Source organism: Colletotrichum scovillei (genome assembly GCF_011075155.1).
Source record: "Colletotrichum scovillei strain TJNH1 chromosome Unknown Contig00007, whole genome shotgun sequence".
Taxonomy (NCBI): domain Eukaryota; kingdom Fungi; phylum Ascomycota; class Sordariomycetes; order Glomerellales; family Glomerellaceae; genus Colletotrichum; species Colletotrichum scovillei.
In genome coordinates this window covers 2,314,787-2,331,604 of record NW_023336265.1, presented here as the reverse complement: position 1 = coordinate 2,331,604, position 16,818 = coordinate 2,314,787, and the positions used below count along the sequence as shown (strand labels likewise).

General features: G+C 54.5%; 6 protein-coding genes across 6 annotated transcripts; 3 read left to right on the top strand and 3 right to left on the bottom strand.

Annotated features, from left to right (window-relative positions):
* The first annotated feature begins 132 nt into the window (after window positions 1-132).
* Window positions 133-2,083, top strand: HER10_EVM0002285 (uncharacterized protein). Its single transcript, XM_035472003.1, has one exon. The coding sequence runs from the start codon at window positions 871-873 to the stop codon at window positions 1,597-1,599; it is 729 nt and encodes a 242-aa protein (XP_035331266.1). The 5' UTR covers window positions 133-870; the 3' UTR covers window positions 1,600-2,083.
* Window positions 2,084-2,234: 151 nt separating this feature from the next.
* On the bottom strand, window positions 2,235-3,293 carry HER10_EVM0009117 (uncharacterized protein). Its single transcript, XM_035478616.1, has 3 exons — window positions 3,115-3,293; window positions 2,879-3,011; window positions 2,235-2,701 (listed from the first exon to the last, which is right to left on the bottom strand). Exons 1-3 carry the CDS (start codon window positions 3,139-3,141, stop codon window positions 2,244-2,246), a joined length of 618 nt encoding a protein of 205 aa, XP_035331708.1. The 5' UTR covers window positions 3,142-3,293; the 3' UTR covers window positions 2,235-2,243.
* Window positions 3,294-3,641: 348 nt separating this feature from the next.
* On the top strand, window positions 3,642-4,998 carry HER10_EVM0008759 (mitochondria fission 1 protein). Its single transcript, XM_035483077.1, has 2 exons — window positions 3,642-4,195; window positions 4,321-4,998. The coding sequence occupies exons 1-2, from the start codon at window positions 4,010-4,012 to the stop codon at window positions 4,648-4,650; spliced, it is 516 nt and encodes a 171-aa protein (XP_035331685.1). The 5' UTR covers window positions 3,642-4,009; the 3' UTR covers window positions 4,651-4,998.
* HER10_EVM0004941 (uncharacterized protein) lies at window positions 4,999-8,288 on the bottom strand. The gene is made up of 2 exons (XM_035482973.1): window positions 7,234-8,288; window positions 4,999-7,179 (listed from the first exon to the last, which is right to left on the bottom strand). The coding sequence occupies exons 1-2, from the start codon at window positions 7,375-7,377 to the stop codon at window positions 5,551-5,553; spliced, it is 1,773 nt and encodes a 590-aa protein (XP_035331444.1). The 5' UTR covers window positions 7,378-8,288; the 3' UTR covers window positions 4,999-5,550.
* A 407-nt stretch (window positions 8,289-8,695) lies between these two features.
* HER10_EVM0002071 (ankyrin repeat protein) lies at window positions 8,696-11,992 on the bottom strand. Its single transcript, XM_035471797.1, has 4 exons — window positions 10,642-11,992; window positions 10,559-10,583; window positions 9,928-10,506; window positions 8,696-9,877 (listed from the first exon to the last, which is right to left on the bottom strand). Exons 1-4 carry the CDS (start codon window positions 11,303-11,305, stop codon window positions 8,776-8,778), a joined length of 2,370 nt encoding a protein of 789 aa, XP_035331253.1. The 5' UTR covers window positions 11,306-11,992; the 3' UTR covers window positions 8,696-8,775.
* Window positions 11,993-12,337: 345 nt separating this feature from the next.
* On the top strand, window positions 12,338-16,789 carry HER10_EVM0012218 (fungal specific transcription factor). Its single transcript, XM_035481616.1, has 2 exons — window positions 12,338-15,264; window positions 15,318-16,789. Exons 1-2 carry the CDS (start codon window positions 13,655-13,657, stop codon window positions 16,435-16,437), a joined length of 2,730 nt encoding a protein of 909 aa, XP_035331909.1. The 5' UTR covers window positions 12,338-13,654; the 3' UTR covers window positions 16,438-16,789.
* Window positions 16,790-16,818: the final 29 nt, after the last annotated feature.

Below are 16,818 nucleotides of genomic sequence, written 5' to 3'. Positions count from 1 at the left end.
CTACAAAATCGACTCGCATTCCATCATCAGCCAAGTCACTGGCAACAGGTGTAGTCGCCCCGCGAGACCCTGTAGCTTGTGATAGTCCAGCTCTCGGCTTCTCCAGTTTTTTCTTTCACTCTGATAAGGTAGCGTTACACTGCATCGAACGCCCCCTTGGACAAGAAGGGCTAGGAGACCAAGGACAAGGGCAGAAGAAGACAAGGGCGGTGCTAGTGCTTTGCCGCTAGCTTCCGGCATGTGAAAGAGACCAAACAAAGTCTCGATCCGACGGCGACTGCACCCCTACTTTGTACGGAGTGCTGCGTACTCTTTTCGCTTTCTCTCCGGTGTGGTTCAGACCCCCCTCCGTGCTGCCACACCCCAGAGAGCCACCAACCTCTAGGTTTGAAGGCTCGCTCCCGGCTCCCCTTCGTCTCATCCCAATTCTCTCGAGCATACCTCTCCCGTCCGCCATGTCTCTGAAGTTTGGACTTTAGGTGTGCACAAAATCTTCCTACACAATACCTGACATTCCGTTGCCGCATCATACAAAACCGCCAGGTTTCCATCCACACAACTTTGCTTAGTTTTTTCCCTTCCTTTTCTGTTTCCAAGTGTTGAAGGAGCGGGAATCGTCGACAGTGGGCTGGGTATTACAACGTTATCGAACGATCGGACCGCCGACCGAACGACAGTGACCGGATCATACGATTCAGTCACCGGGACTTACTGGTCACACCCGGAACCACCCTCTTGCTTCACCGAGAGATAAACCACGCACCGGCCAATTTTGAGGGAGCTGAGGAGATGTTGTGAACGAGGGGCTTATCGAGATATCGATCATCACGACCCCAAATCAAACGGCTTTTACGTCTACCAATCGCAGCCATGGCTCTCATCAACCCCGTATACGCCATCATTGTCCCCTTCCTTTTTCTCTTCACCATCCCGCTAGCGATATTTGCCGGGATTACGACAACACTTGCCTTCACTGTGCTCATATTCCGAGTCATTCTCGTCTACTTTGATCTCGCGATATCTCTGCTCCCGTCGTACATCACCGGTCGTCCTAGGTATCTTTCTTATGCCTCCAAGGCACCGGGGTCCGGTAGTCCGTCACCGTCGCTAACGCCCACACGGCGTTCCGCCTCGCGTCGCGCAAGACGACCGTCTTCTGCCTCCGCCGTCTCCGTCGGCACAATAACACCCATCTCGGAATCAGGGGGCATCGGCTTATTCCCCTCTGTCGGTATCGATCGGGATTATGAAGGTCTTGGTGGTTGGCGCCTAGGAAACGGGAACGACGATGAGTTGTGGATGACCATCAACTCACGTCTCGAATTGCCCGATCGCCAGTATCAACGACATCACCACAGAAGCCCTAGCGGTGGACCTACCACCCCAGGTGGCGGTGATGGCTACCTCATGATGAAGGGAGGTCGCAACCGGAGCCCGGAAAGCAATCGAGGCGGGTACACTGCTATTGTGTCGCCCAACAGCTCAAGAGCACGGACACCGACCAACACGCACATTGCCTTTACAGCACTTGACGGTGTCGATGGCGACTACTTTCCATCACTATCAACCAAGTCAGTAAGAAAGGTTGCCGTGGCGTGAGAGGAACGTTTGTGGTGTGCTGGTCTGCTGGTGGATGACGAAAAGTTATCATTAATGGATGCGGAAAGAGAAAATCATGGTTCCTATCTCGACTCCCTCGCCACGAAGTTGACGAGAAAGGTACGCCTTCGAGAGTGGGTGGTGTAAGAGAGTTGTGTGAATCATTTTCTTTTGTCTACAACCGGGATACAAGGCATGAATCAAGTCCCTGGGTCGGGCAATGGGAGGAAGGTCAGGTAGAATCGGGATATCCTCTATGAAGGACAGTCTCAGACAAGGAATGGGAATATTGGCCCGGCGAGGCTATCTACGGACAGGATTAAGGACTGGAACTGGGAGTCAGTAGGCGTTTGGCTGTAACACATCTCAACAACAGTCCAGACGGACGATCATTGAATCAACAATGAAGAAATCATCAATTTGAACGCGGCCATTCGCCGTCGCAAGAACCGAATTCCATGTTCAATCCCATATGAGCGACGGGTTGTGTTTCCCATCATTAATGGGAATAGGGTAATTGTTCAGCTTTTGTACAATCGTGAAGAAAAGTGTCTGTTATTCAAGACGTGGTATCCGATCATAAGTCCTCCAAACGCCGTCATTAAACCCAAACAGAAACCAACTTATCCCTTGAAACGCCTCATTTACAAAGTCTGCCAAAAGTAATTGGCATAAAAGAACTTTGAAAACTTCTTATCCATGTTCACAACATGCACATCCCCCTTGCGGTCGTTCCTCACAACCGCGCGCGTGAACTCGCCCGAGCCGCTACCGTCCTTGCCGTCGCGCTCAATCTCGATGCCCAGGCTGCGGTACACCTTCAGGCGCAGCAGCACCTCGTCGTCGACGGGGTCGCGGCGGCGCGCCTGGTCGTCGGCGGAGCCGTCGAGCCCCTGGATCTCGAGCTCCTGCAGGCGGGCGTTGAGGTCGGCGGCCTGCTGGGCGAGGCGCTCCGCTTCCATTTCCGCGTCCGAGGCGGCTTTGGCGGTGCGGAATTTCGTGGTGTCGAGGCGGGCTATTTCGGAGGCGTGGGCGGTGGAGGAGTGGGACGAAGTTAGTTCTGCGTGTTGAGATGTCATTGTGTTTAGTTGGCGGGAGAGTTCTGTGGGAGAATGTTAGTTTTGGTTCGGTTTTTTTTTTTTTCGATACGGGTTTGAAGATGGGTTGTGGTTTTTAGGAGGAGGTCTTGGATGCGACTTTGGCTTTTGAAAGGAGAGATGCTTGTGTGACTTATCGAGGAGGGGGCAGGAGGAGACGGAGGATGGTGACGAGGACGTACTCTTGAGGGCATTCTCTGCCTCGCGGAGGCGCAGCTCGCGGGCTTGCTGGAGGGTGGAGAGGGATTCATTGATGCGGGCGATGGCTTGCTTGTCAGGTTGGATGTTGAAGTTGTCGATTGTGTGCGAGATGAGCTGTTGGCGCGAACGACATGTCTCTTGTTAGCGAATTGCTTCTCCGAGTAGAAAGTAGATGCCATCAAAAATGCGGGATGACGGGAATGGAGGGGGTTCTTACCGTCGCGGGCTCCTCTGCTAGAAGCATCTTGGCTGATTCTTTCGTGTTGTCTCCGTGGAAGATTGTGTAAGCGGCTAGATTGAAGTGCGTATGCGCGGTAGGAAGATCGTGATGTCGCGTTGTTTTCGTGGGTGGTGTTTGGTGTCGTTAATTGATTGACTTGGATCGATGGATTTATGCGACCAGAAATCGTGCAGGTGGGATAAAGCACGGCAGAACGAACCAGCCTAACCCCAATACAGAAATCCCCCAAACAAAAAAACTGTCGCTACCCGTCTGCCCCCGGCTCACCTTATCGCACGGCATCACCCGGACGACAATCAGTGATGACTAAGTTTCTGGTTGTGAGTGACCCCTGGTCACAGACTCAACAGCCCCACCTCAGCTCGTCTCCAAACCTCGTCATCCGCCACACATGACGCCGCCGCCGTCGCCGCCCCCCAGAGTGGCCCGCCCGGAAGGAGAGTCCCCACACATCTTCAAATGTCAGAGCTTCAGCCACTCTTCCCCGATCCCGTTCTTCCCAGCTGTATTGTAGCCTGCCGCCTTTTTCTCGATTTCTGCATTCAGCATCTTCCAACGCTTTGGCATCTTCAGCCCTGTCATACCTTGCGACCGTGACAGCTGCTTTCGAACTTTCACACGATCGAATAATCCATCCCACGACAACACTACGAAGTTCGAACACACTCGTACGATCCGTCAAAACAAAAGAAAATTACCTTTACACACGACATTTCCATAGCCACGAGTCAACCGCATCATCGCAGCCATGGTTGATCTACCTTGTAAGTCGCCCTCCCCACCCCGCCTCTCTCCTATGCTGTGAAAACGATGTCGCCGGGAAGAACTTCATGACTGACCATTTGCGCAGACGCCCTTGACGCGGAAACGTATGTCTATTCTCCTGCTCATCTTCAAGGCCACCTCCCGCGAAACCCGCCCATGCGATAGCGTCGTAACTAACAAGCCCCCCTCGCACCGCAGGCCCCTCAAGGCATCCGAGCTCCAGGTCCTCCGCGCCCAATATGAAAAGGAAGGCGACATGGTCGGCGTCCAAACCAAGTTCAACTACGCATGGGTACGATAGCCTCCCCTTCTCTCTTCCCTCCCATGTAGCCGATATCATCTACCCCCAAATCTCATACCCCATACTCCTATCCTTCCACCTTCCAACGTCAACTAACCTTCTCGCCAAAAAAACAGGGCCTCGTAAAATCAGACTCCCGCAACGACCAACAACTAGGCGTCCGCCTCCTCTCCGAAATCTTCCGCGTCTCCCCCGAGCGCCGCCGCGAGTGCCTCTTCTACCTCGCCCTCGGCAACTACAAGCTCGGAAACTACGGCGAGGCCCGCCGCTACAACGATCTCCTCCTGGAAAAAGAGCCCGCCAACCTCCAGGCCTCCAACCTGCGCCAGCTCGTCGACGACAAGGTCGCCAAGGAAGGCCTCATGGGTGTCGCAATCATCAGCGGCGTGGCGGTCGCGGCGGGCGTGGTGGGTGCGTTTTTGGTGAGGAATGTTAAGAGGAGATAGGTGTGACACCTGTGAGAGACGGAGAGAGAGTGTGTGTGTGGGACGAGCTATGAGGTGTCGGGGTGAGGGGCGGGCACCTGAGATGAAGACGATGATGAAAAGGAGCGATTGCATTCGAAGGGGGGGGCGAGGGGGATGTAAAGGATGACACACGTGCGGGTACTGCTACGGCTGCATCGCGCACCGCTTGTGTCGAATCCTTTACTATCTCGTGCTTCTTCCTCTCAAGTATCTGGTAATGTGTATTTGTATGGAAGTAACGACGGCTATTTGTTTGACACCGGTGTACGGGGCGTATACACATCTCTATTCTACCTCATGAGCAATATATTTGCAACAGAAACGCACGCAATTCCTTCTGCTTTGGAGTGACGGTTACCATTTACTTTTACGGTAATACCGAGGGATGTTCAGATACTGGCAGGGCACTCGGGGCGACCTCCATGAGATTGAAGTGAGACTTAGTTTTACGACACATCCTTTAGGGTAGCCACTTAAATCTGCCTGGATCTATTAATCCCGCCGTAAATGGCTCATCCCAGAACACACTCATATACTTCACATTGGGACGGCGACTTCCTGTTTAATGCTGACTGCAGTACGGAGATTTTATCCTGCCTAACCCTCGCCACCAAAAGGAAGATGCCTGTCTGTTTTCCTGTGACAAGGTCCCAAGTATGTACAGAAGACGCCCTGCGGGTCCTAAAAGTCTGACCCACGGCGGCGCGGTCGAGCTCAAGAAAAAAGAATAACGGTCTCAATGACCAATGCTAAACGCCGTCGACCCTCGTCGTAATTCGTGATATGCCTACCGGCCGTGTTGGAGCCGCGTGGCTCGCTCAAATCTTTCATTGGCAAACCACCCAGATCCGTTCCGTTCCATTAATCACTGCCACAGGCTTACTGTCTCCGTCTCTCACGCGGGTTACTGTCTCCCGAACCCGATCCTCGAGAAAACTGGTTTCTCAGCCAATTAAGCGGGCCGTGGTTGGATCCCGCGTCCTGGTTATTGTCTTGGTTGCTATCCTGACCTCTATCCCAATTTCCAGACGAGGGACTCCGCTGCCTAGCTCGGAACACATCGGACTGGTGTCGGCGGAGGCTCGGGGGCGAATGAGAGTCTCGTCTAGCGGATCGGAAGCTGGGCATTCGGCTCGTTTCCTGGGGACGTTGCGGGTCACTGCGGCCGGTGCTGGAAGCCCCGTAGCGTCCATAGACTTCATCGACAAATGACGACTGGGGTCTCGTGGAGTCGGCAGGTACCGGAGGGGTCGTGTCCATGTAGCTCGATCGAGGGGGAATCCCTCTCATCGAGTTTGCCCAGTGTCCCGGATCGTTACCGGGCCAGAACGAGTCTTGATGGCTCTCTGAAGAACCAGGCGCTGCTGCTCCAGGGTGGGGTTGCGAAGAGTTGTTGTTGTCGTTGCCGCCGTTGCTTGAACCGCTCGCATTGGCGTTGTTATTATTGTTGTTGTCATTGCTGCTGCTGCCGCCGCTAGGCTCTTCAATCGGCGTACGGCATATGGGGCAAGTATTGTGCTCCTTCAACCACATGACGACGCACTGGTCGTGGAACCAATGCTTACAGGGTAGCACTGTGGCATCGTCACCCTCTTTGAAGTCGTCAATGCAGATTGTGCACTCGGTCTTGCCATCGGGGCCAAGCATCTCCTTGTCGACCTTTTTGCGCTTCAGCTTGCTGAGCGCATCTTCAGTCGCCGGGGGTGCCGCGTTCGATGCCGGGTTCTGCTCCATCAACTGAGAAATAATCCGGTCCAGGGCCTCCTGAGTGTACACTGCATCGCCGTGCGAGGCATTAGCTGGGTTGAGCATGTTGAGAATCTCATGGAGAAGTGTGGGCGCTTGATTAGGCGCCCGCTGTCCCTGGCCTGGACCCATTCCGGCCGGTTGAGGGGGTCCCGCTCCAGCCAAGACGCTGCTGAAGATACTAGGAAGTTGGTCAGCATTCGTTCTAATGGAAACGACAGTGATTCGAGGTCCAGGCGGTGGCTGGCCACGAGGTTCAAGGCTGACGTACGACTGGAAGGGGTCGCCTCCAGCTCCAGCAGGTGAGTTGGCTCCTCCTTGGTGAACATGGATGGGTCCAGTGGCGATCGTGAAGCTCGTGGTGCCTCCGGGACCTGTTCTCTGGAATGTGCGAACATTGCCCTGACCGCCAAAAATATTTCCACCAGTGCCAAAGCCAGGAGGGCGAGTCTCGTCGGGAGGTCGCGGCGGCATGCCCATGCCGAAATCATTCACCATATCAATAAAGCGTCGAATGATCTGGTCGCCATCGTTCACGTCGGGGGGCTGGCGGGTGTTTGGGTTTGGACTCTGTCCCGGGCGCTGGGAATTGTCCCAGATGGCTCGGTGTACGACGAACCCGCCTGGGCCGCGATGCAGATGCTCCTCTATATCGGCCTCTTCAGGATCCGAATCGTCGTCGTAGATGTGACGTCTGAGTCTCGGGGAATCGTGAAGAGGAGGCCCATCCTCGATCTCTCTAGGGTCGTTCTCGGGAGAAACCTGGGTATATGTCAGCAAATGTGGCAGGAGGGGGGCAGTGGATATATATCGTACAATCTCTGTAATCTCACTTTCGCAGCGAGGGCACTGCAGACCATGCTCATCTTGCCACCACTCATGGGAGCAGGCGTGACAGTAAACCACCTCTCGGCCATCCGTGGCAACCAAGTGCCCGCCTCTTGGGGCGTGTGAGTCCATCTCGGCCTGGTTGCTATTGTAGGCGGCGAGGGCTGTAAGACCAAGGCCTACAGCGAGGCCGGCAGCGCGAAGAGCTCGGAACGCCAGACTGAATGATTTATGGAGTCGTTTTGGGGTGGCGGAAGCTTGAGTATAGGCAAGAGTTGCGCTGTTGTCGGGTGACTGGTGCTGAAGCTATTGCGGAGCTTCGACTGCTTGTTGACAGTAGCCGGAGGTCTGGGTCAGAGTGGAAAAGAAGGCTCTCATGGAATGCCCAAAGTTGGGGCAGGCGCAATCCAAAGTTGGTATTGGTGTACGGTGTAGAGCGCAGAACATCAGCCGAAGCGATGTTGGGGTCGTTATCGGTGGAGAACGGAAGGTGCGGTAGGACAGCGTTGTATTCTTAGGTCGGCAGGTACCTGGCAGGTGAGAGCAGCGCTGCGAGTGGAAAGACTGGCGTGAACACGGTCAGTACCACAGCCTGCTTGAATTATACGGAAACCCCAAAAGGCATAGCCAATGAAGCGCAGATGTGAGAAGTGTATGCTGTGAGTTGTGTCTTTGGCATGTAATTCGGGTCTGTGACCGGCTGCCGCTTTGGGGGTGGTGGGTGATGTGAGCTGGAGGAACCAGAAAGACGTACCTGAGCTAAACAGAATAATGGAGCATGCGCACGTCTCCAATAGTAAGGTCACGGAAGTGAACGGAAAGGGACCGATCGCCACTGCTGCGGAGTAAGGTAAGGTGCGAGGAAGAAAAGGAAAAAGGCAAAAGGAAAGGTGGTGGAAGAGAGGCGTGAGGGTGTTGGGTGAGGTTGTTGGGATCACAAAAAGAGAGGCCCGCGGCACTGCTCAAGCTCGGGATGATGCAGTGGACAGTGAGTGGACTGGAGAAAGAAAGAGTGCAAGCGCACCCGTCACGTCAGTTAGCGCTGTGCTGCTAGGTAGGCTGGGGGAGGTACCTCTTCACCGGAAGACGTGACGTGATGCTTGTAGTGGGGGTTACTTCCCGGCTTAGTAATCTTGCATTGTCCAGAACACCGCCACGAGCCACAACAGCATTGATCCGTGTCTCCACTTTTAAGCACCTCTCACCTTCCACCAGCTTCGGTGTGGCAGTGCGTCTTTTTACCACCCATCACATTGCATTACCACCTCACACCAAGCCTTTCGACATTCCCCAAGCCGGTATGACCCCCAGCTATAGTGGATATCCTGGCCTAAACACTTACACCACATGCCTTATGGACACTGTTCCAGCTGAAAGAGTGTGGCTTGGAAGGGTTGTCCATAACATGTCAGTGCTTCGGGATAAACCCCAGCCGAGTTGTGTACATATACTTGATACTGACGCTCAGGATGTCTTGATTCAACTGTATTAACCTCTCTTGGTAAGGAGATGCGTTCCAATGTTATCAACTCAGGAATCCTCGTCCAAATAGCTTCTCAGTCTCGCTTGCGAAAGAGCATCTTCCATAGCCCACTCATCCTCAGCTCCCCTATCCCAATTCCAAGTCGGCGCCCTTTTTGCCCCCGCCGGACTCATCTCCTTCATGAGCTTAACAACCTCGTGATGCTTTCGACTCGTGGCCAGGCGTCGACTAGTCTGCCCACTCGTATCCCGAGAATCCGGATCCGCCCCGGCCCTGAGCAGCAACATGGCCGCCTCGACATTATCCCTCCAGAGCGCCACGAACAACGGGGGCGAAGAGAACCGTCCGCCTCTCTTGTTGACGTCGACCTTGTACTCTGGTCTCAGTATCAACTGCAAGACGGACGTCATGTTGAACGACGCGGCGTAGTAGAGCGGTTCCGTGTGCCGAATGACGTCCAGGTCCGCCGAGCGCAGGACGAACTGCACCCACGCCTCAAAGGCGCCGCCGTGCGAGAGCTTCTTGGTCTCGAAGAAGTCGAGGATGAGCTTCTCGTCTTCGTCTGCGAGGGGGAAGCGCTCCGAGTGGATGGGCCACATGTTTGTGGCGTAGTTGAGCAGCGGGTAGGCTGCGAACCTGGCTTTCACGTGCCGGAGCTTGTCCAAGGGGCCGGTGGTGAAGGGCTCAAGTCTGAGGTAGGCGAGGCACTTGCGCATGATCCTTTGGTGGCAGGCGGCTGCGTCCAGCGCGTATTCCGAGGCAGGGGAAGTCCGTATCCAGTCTGATTGTAAGAATGTGCGGATGGAGTCGTGGGCGAGGGTGACGTGGTGGTCGCTTACGTGGGCTAGGTCCTGGCAGATCTCGATAATGGCGGAGGGGTCGGTGAGTCGGTCGTCATCGTCAATGTTGACTTCGTCGCCTTCGAGGATGATAGCTTCGGCGAGCTCGCCGAGATGCAGCGGCCGGAGAGAGAAGCAGAGCCAGGCAAGAGCCTCGCGGGCCATGGCCCGGTCTTGTTGGGGTACACGGGTGAGGATACCGGCGTAGAACCCGTTGAGTGTGGACGGGATATCGACTAGAGCTCGTCGTACGTCTCTCCCGGTGCGGAGGGTGCTGAGTCTATCCATGCACAATTTGGCCCATCGAAATCTGCAGCAGTGTAAGTCTTGACCACGAAGGGGTGGAGTCAGAACACTCACGTTCCATCCGCTTCTGATGTGACCTTGTCCTTGATCTCGGCTCGTATCTTCGCACTCAAAGATTGGAAACTGTGTTCGCTCGAAAGTCTTTTCTCCACATACACCTCGATATCACAATCAATAGACTGTGTGCTCATGTGTCGGACGTATATGCTGGGTTCAAGCTGCACCGGCTCGCGCGTACACGTAACCAGGACCCGTAGGTTAGAGTGCTTCGAGCAGAGGTGCAAGAGGGCTTCGACAATGACAGGTTCTTGGCTCGTCTCATTGAGAGCATCAATCATGAGGTAAAAGACATCAAACAGCCCGAGAGCTTCGCCCATCACGTTGTAAATCTGTTCGACGGTCAGGTTATTCTGCGGAATCAGATTGTTCCCCGACTTCCTCAGTGGCCGGACGTGATCGAGGATACTGGGATTCGTCGCTCCTATCTGGGCCAGGATGGAGCCAAAGACGTTCGGAACGGCTTGGGATGCCGCATCGTCTAGGGAGCAGCAATGGAAACCGACGCCTATGTTGCCATTCTCTTCCGAGGCCTCATCGCTAGGGTGTGCTCTGAGGTCCTCAACGAGTTGCGAGCTTGTATCAGTCAGTACGGCATGGACAACGAGAGAGTCTTATTTATGCTTACAAAAGCACCGTCTTGCCGGATCCTGCTGTTTGTTGTGTCAATGGGATGCTGCGCGGGCTACAAATATGAGCGACATGACTTACACCTTCCTGTGATCCAGAATACTGGCCGATCAGTGGAAGTGCTCCTTTGCCATTCCAGGAAAGTCTTATCGACTATCCATCTGCCAGTACCCGGCGCGCGATTCTGCCTAGAACTGACAAGCTTGTCCTCACTGTCGACGGGCGAAAGCCACTTTAGCAAATCAGCCGTCTCCTCCAGCATCCGATCCGTCTTGCGCGCAACAATATCCTCATGCACAAGCGCCGTCAGCTTCTGCATCTCTGACAACACAGATGCCGTAGTATCGAGCGAATCCCGCATCAAGACCATGATGAACCAGGTCTTGGCTCTCTCAACAGTAGCAAAATACGTCTCTATATCACCCTGCCGAAAAGGCCAGGCCAGAGTCTGGGCAGCGCGGCCCAGGGACGACGTCTTTGGCGTGCCAAGCTTCTTTCGAATGGCGTCGAGGGTTTCCTGAGTCATCTTGAGCATGGCGCGGGCCTGCTCTTGTAGCGGATTATCCATGCTTCGCTCATTTTGAACGTGGAAGTGGTCCATTGCCCCTTTGAGGGCGAGGAGCTCCTGGGTGAGCTTGCGAATGTCATCTTTGGCGGATTTGACAGCCGAGATGTATTTGCAGAGCCGTTCGACTACTTCGGTGATGCAGAGGGCGACCTCTATTACGGTTAAGGCTTCGGCCATTGGGTTGCCGCATTTAGCACTTTGATGTAAGCTAGGACTCAGAGGTATCGTGTTTGCGGTTAGTGGCCATAGCTCCAGCGCAAGGTTTCTCAAGTTCTTGTGGGCAGAGAAGCGCCAATCTGGCACAACTTGTGGTGGACGAAGATGGCGTCTAGGCTTTTTCTCGACAATGGAGCTCAAAAGGAATAGTAAGACTGAAGAGCCTGATAGCCCAGGATCGATCGACAGACGTCAGAAGCGGAAGCCAGATGGGTATTCGATCAAAGTATCGGGAGTCCAAAGTAACGGGAGTTCTTCAACATTCGAGGGCCGTTCCGTGGCCGGGGAAGCCCCGCGTGCACGGATCAAAGTGAAGGTGGGGGATGAGTTGGTGGGGGTGTGGCACGTGCACGTATTTAGCGAGACCTTAAAATGTCTTGCGCTAGCGGATCTCTGCAGGGACTTGGGTGAAGAGCATCATGTCCCTCTGCTGTTTCAATGAGAATGGTATCATCAAGCAAATTGCGATGAATCTGTCCGAGTCTGCTATTACTGCCGAGATTTTCATGAGTTCAATGATCTGTTTATCATGAGTAATCATCTTGTTGTCGGCTCGAGATCTGAGTTGCTTTAAACATACTTAAGTAAGGATAGAATACTAAGTGAATGATAGTAAGGAGTCCTTGACACTTCAAGCTGGACGTTTCGACACCTTGAAGTGTCTTTATTCCAAAGCTCATGTAAACAAATAACTGTAAAGTCATTTGCATCTTATAACACGTCTTTATCCGTCTACAGCTTAGACTTCTAGTAGTGTTGCTGCTACAGATACGCTACCAGTAGAGACTACAGTGGAAACCCCACTATGCCAGTCGCATTACATGATGACTAGGGTATCCCTTTCTTCCCGGCTCGCCTCCCAATTCGTGGAGCTGCGGGCCGCGGAGGTATTCAAGTCGTCCCAGCCGTCAGGACTCTGAAGGTGAATTGTCAGCAAAACTCTTTTCCAAGTTTTTCTTCAATTACTCATTTTCTGCGACCAACTTGCAGTCACGGGTACGCAGAAGAGACTCGTCAGCTGGCCCCTGTTGAGACTACCTTACCTTGTCCAGCAGTGCAGTGCCACAGTATGACGAAAAGGCAAGCATTTTCTTTCCTTCAACAACCTTATACTCCGCCGGCGGCCTCACGCAGCAACCCGGCATCTGATTCCACATTGCGCCGGAACAAACGTGCCTAGGCCGGATCTACCTCTCCACTACCGCAATCGCCTGTTGGCCTGCCACACCCCAAGTTAATCCCAGCCTCTGTGCATTCAGGCCAAAGGTAGTCGTCAAGTCAAACACTTTGGATTTCTCATCACACTTTCCAGAGACCCGGAACAACAATAGAAGCTACTGTGCTTCTCCCACCGGCGCCGGCGCGAACTTACTCATCCGCTTCGGCCCCCTTTCGAGCCGTCCAATTGCCCCTCCCGCCTTCTCAGCGTTTCCTTAACGCATTGCGGCTTTTAGGCAATACCTCACCTCACGCATAAATTGCCTCAAGCCGAGCATTTTCTGGTACGTAATATGCAAGTAGCCAATTCTCATATGCAATACTGTCGTTAGTCCCCCGAACTGCCCGTGGCTGAGATGCGCCAGCGTCACCTTTACTCCAAGACATGTGCTACCGTACTTTCTCGCCCAACCGTTATTCTCAGTCATCCTTTCAATGAGAAATCCCACGTTCTGATGGCTGTGTACCAGGCAACTCATGAGCGTTCTGACAATAACTAACCCAAGGCTGACTCGAGGCTGCAATATCGTCCAAAGAGCACAGCTGCTTCAGAACCGATGAGATAGCGGCAGCCCACCAGTCTTTAAGTATTATATCGTCATCAAAGGCCAAGCCTTGATAATCGACTCCCTTGGCTCGTTATCAGGCGTCGCGCCAACTCGCACGCTCTGCACGCCCAATAGCCTGCCGCTTCTTTATCTCAACGACAGGGTACCTTCAACATCGACGGAGAGGTGAGACGCCCGCAGCCCGCGAACTACCCCTCCACACCCCTCTCTCTCTCTCTCTCCACGGTTCTCGCTCCCGTCCCTGCGGTACCCCCTCTATCGGCATCGGGTATCGCTGTCTTGCAGCTCTTGATTCTTATTGCTCCGGTGGGGGCCCCTGGGCTGTCACTTCAGCTTGCTGCCGCCCGTCGCATCCACCCCGTCTCCCGGGGACTTGCTGTCCCCATCTGATTTCCACATCTCCGCGCACCGCATCAAAGTTGGACTCAGCATCTCCGGTCGCTCACTTCACCACTTCCGGTGCGTCAACCGTCATCTCATTAGTTCGGAACTCGGCAGCCAGAGGCGTGTCTTGGAAAGAAAGATGGACGATCAAGATCTCCTTTTGTCGTCCACACCCGGCGGCTCCCTGGCCAATCCCCCGGAACAGCCTTCATCTTCATCGTCGTCCGCACCACAACCACCACCACCGGCGGCCAAGAAGAAGTCGTCGCGCAGAGGAGGCGACTCGGCGTCACAGAAGCGGCGCTGCGTGAGCACAGCATGTGTCGCCTGCCGCCGGAGGAAGTCGAAATGCGATGGAGCCGTGCCCAGCTGCGCTGCATGCGCCAGCGTCTACGGCACCGAGTGCGTCTATGATCCCAACTCGGACCATCGCCGCAAGGGCGTCTACAAGGAAAAGGTCGATAGCATGAAGGCGCGCAACTCGACACTGCAGATCCTTATCGAGGCCATCCTCAACGCAAACGAGGATGAGGTTCCCGACATTGTGAAGAGGATCAGGACCTGCGACAGCCTTGACACTGTCGCTGAACAGATCTTGAAGCATGAGACTATGATCCAGGAGGCCGAGGATAACGACAATGGAGACGATGGTTACACGATCGACATGCCCATCGAGGGTGAGAGGGAACTCGCTCGCAAGATGGGCGAGCTGCGCCTCGAGAACGGCTCAGTACGCTTCATCGGAGGCACATCACATCTCATCTACCTAGGCGACTCAGGCGACGCCAACACAAACGAGCCCGAATCCGACACGAACCTCACCAATGAAGACCCCGTCACCAGCTGGACGAGAGTTACGCAAGATAAGGAACTCATCGCCCACCTCATAAACATGTACTTCAACTGGCACTACACATATTTCACGACATTATCAAAAACACTATTCTACCGTGACTTCTTCAAGGGGAAGCACGGACTCAACTACAAAGGCACCATCTACTGCTCACCACTCCTAGTCAACGCCATGCTATCCCTCGGGTGCCACTTCACCAGCGTGCCGGGAGCGTACGGGACGCCGGGGGACAGCCGTACAAAGGGCGACCACTTCTTTGCCGAGGCGAAGCGCCTTATTGTCGAGAACGATGAGTACGAGCGACCCAAGCTCACTACCGTCCAGGCCCTGGCGCTCATGTCCGTCAGGGAAGCTGGCTGCGGGCGGGAAGCAAAGGGTTGGGTGTATTCGGGCATGGCTTTCCGCATGGCCCAGGATATCGGCCTCAACTTTGACGACGGCGGTATGTCTAATGATAAGGAGAATCTCGGCGAGCACGCCGTCGACGCAAGGCGGATGACGTTTTGGGGGTGCTTCCTCTTTGACAAGGCGTGGTCGAACTATCTGGGTCGCCTGCCGCAGATACCAAAGAACTCGTACAACGTACCCAAGTACGACGTCTTCCCCTCTGAGGATGCGGAATTATGGGCGCCTTATACGGATACAGGGTTCGATCAGACATGCAGCCAGCCATCTAGGACGCGAGCCGTGGGGTTGCAACTCTCTAAGCTTTGCGAGATAAGCAGCGACTTACTCTTGTTCTTTTATCATCCAAACCATATCGGTCGCTCAAGTGGCAAATCTGTCGAACTGAAGAAGCTCAGTGAGCTTCATCGGAGGTTAGAGGACTGGCGAAAGGAATTACCAAACGAACTGGAACCAAAGGAAGGACAACTCCCCAACGTAATCCTCGTACAGTAAGTCTAGCACCGCCCCCTTAAACAAACTCACGATACTAACATCATCCCAGCATGTTCTTCCACCTCCAATACATCCACCTCTTCCGCCCCTTCCTAAAATACACGCCCGCAGCCTCCCCTCTCCCATCCCACGTCTCCCCACGGCGCATCTGCACAGCCAACGCCGGCGCAATCTCCAAACTCATGCGCCTCTACAAGAAAAACTGGAACCTCCGGCAAATCTGCAACATCGCCGTCTACATGGTCCACAGCGCCTGCACGATCCACATGCTCAACCTCCCAGAAAAGACAGCCAAGCGCGACATCATCCACGGCGTGAAGCACCTCGAGGAAATCGCCGAAGACTGGCTCTGCGCGCGCCGCACGCTGAGCATCATCAGCGTGCTGGCGCGGAAGTGGAACGTCGAGCTGCCCGAGGAGGCCGAGGCCGTGCTGCGGAGGACGGACGAGACGTACGGCACGTTTAGTACCTCTGACGTGCCGTCGCCGAGGTCGAATCTTACGGTTGCGTCGTCGCCTTCGCCGACGCAGGGTCCCGTTTCGCCGGTGATGGGGAAGCCGGATCAGTATAGCCCGCTTAATCAGTTTGCGCAACCGCAGACTGGCGAGCAGGATGTGGCGCCTAGTCCGACGGATCTTTTGATGGCGAGCGCGTCTCTTGCGCAGATCAGTGGTGCAAGACCACCTTCTCACCAATCTCACAACGGGATGGGAATGGGGCCGAACTCTCTAGGCGGATGGTCCCAACCTGGCCTCACCCAGTCAATACCAACATACCAACAGCAACAACGCTTCACACCAATGAACAACAACCTCGCCCCATCACAGACTTCCCGCGCCGGGCCCGGCAGCGCGTCGCGGCAGCAGCAACTTTCCCCCGGCCAAGTCTTCCAGGGCCTAGACCAGGACTGGTTCCTCAACGACGGCGCAAAGTGGCACCAGAACTTTGAAGCGTGGAATATGGCTACGTCACAGCCCGGCGGCGGAGGCGGAGGCGGGATGCCCGCGAGCGATCAACTGTTTATGTTTTCAAGCGGGAATGGGGGTATGCAGCCGCCGCCGCAACCGCAGCCGCAGCCACCAAGGCAGTCGTCTGAGGATACGGCGAGTCCTAATTTTGAGGGGTTGAGTTCGTTGGATACCCATGGGTGGTTGCCGGGGCTGGATTAGGACTTGGAGTTCCATTGTAATCTACCTTCCCAGCAACAGACTTCATGTGCGGCCCTATGAATTGAGAATAGATGAATGAATGTAAGAACAACGCCGCGTCTTCCATCTTAATTTTGTGCCACGATGCGCTCCCACGATTGAAATCTCCGCGACTTGGAGAGGCTTGATTGATTTTCAACATGACCCCTGACCAGGATTTGGCTGGGCCGTCTTCTAGTCCGCAGGCATTTGCACGACCGATCTCTCATTTCGAGGCTCCTTTGTCCTCTTGAAGAATGAAGCGACAGGACTGTTCATCCCCTTACCACGTCCAAGTGGACAGGGTTAGCCATGGCAGGTTATATAGACCAACAAAGACTCATGAACAGCGTTATATCGATT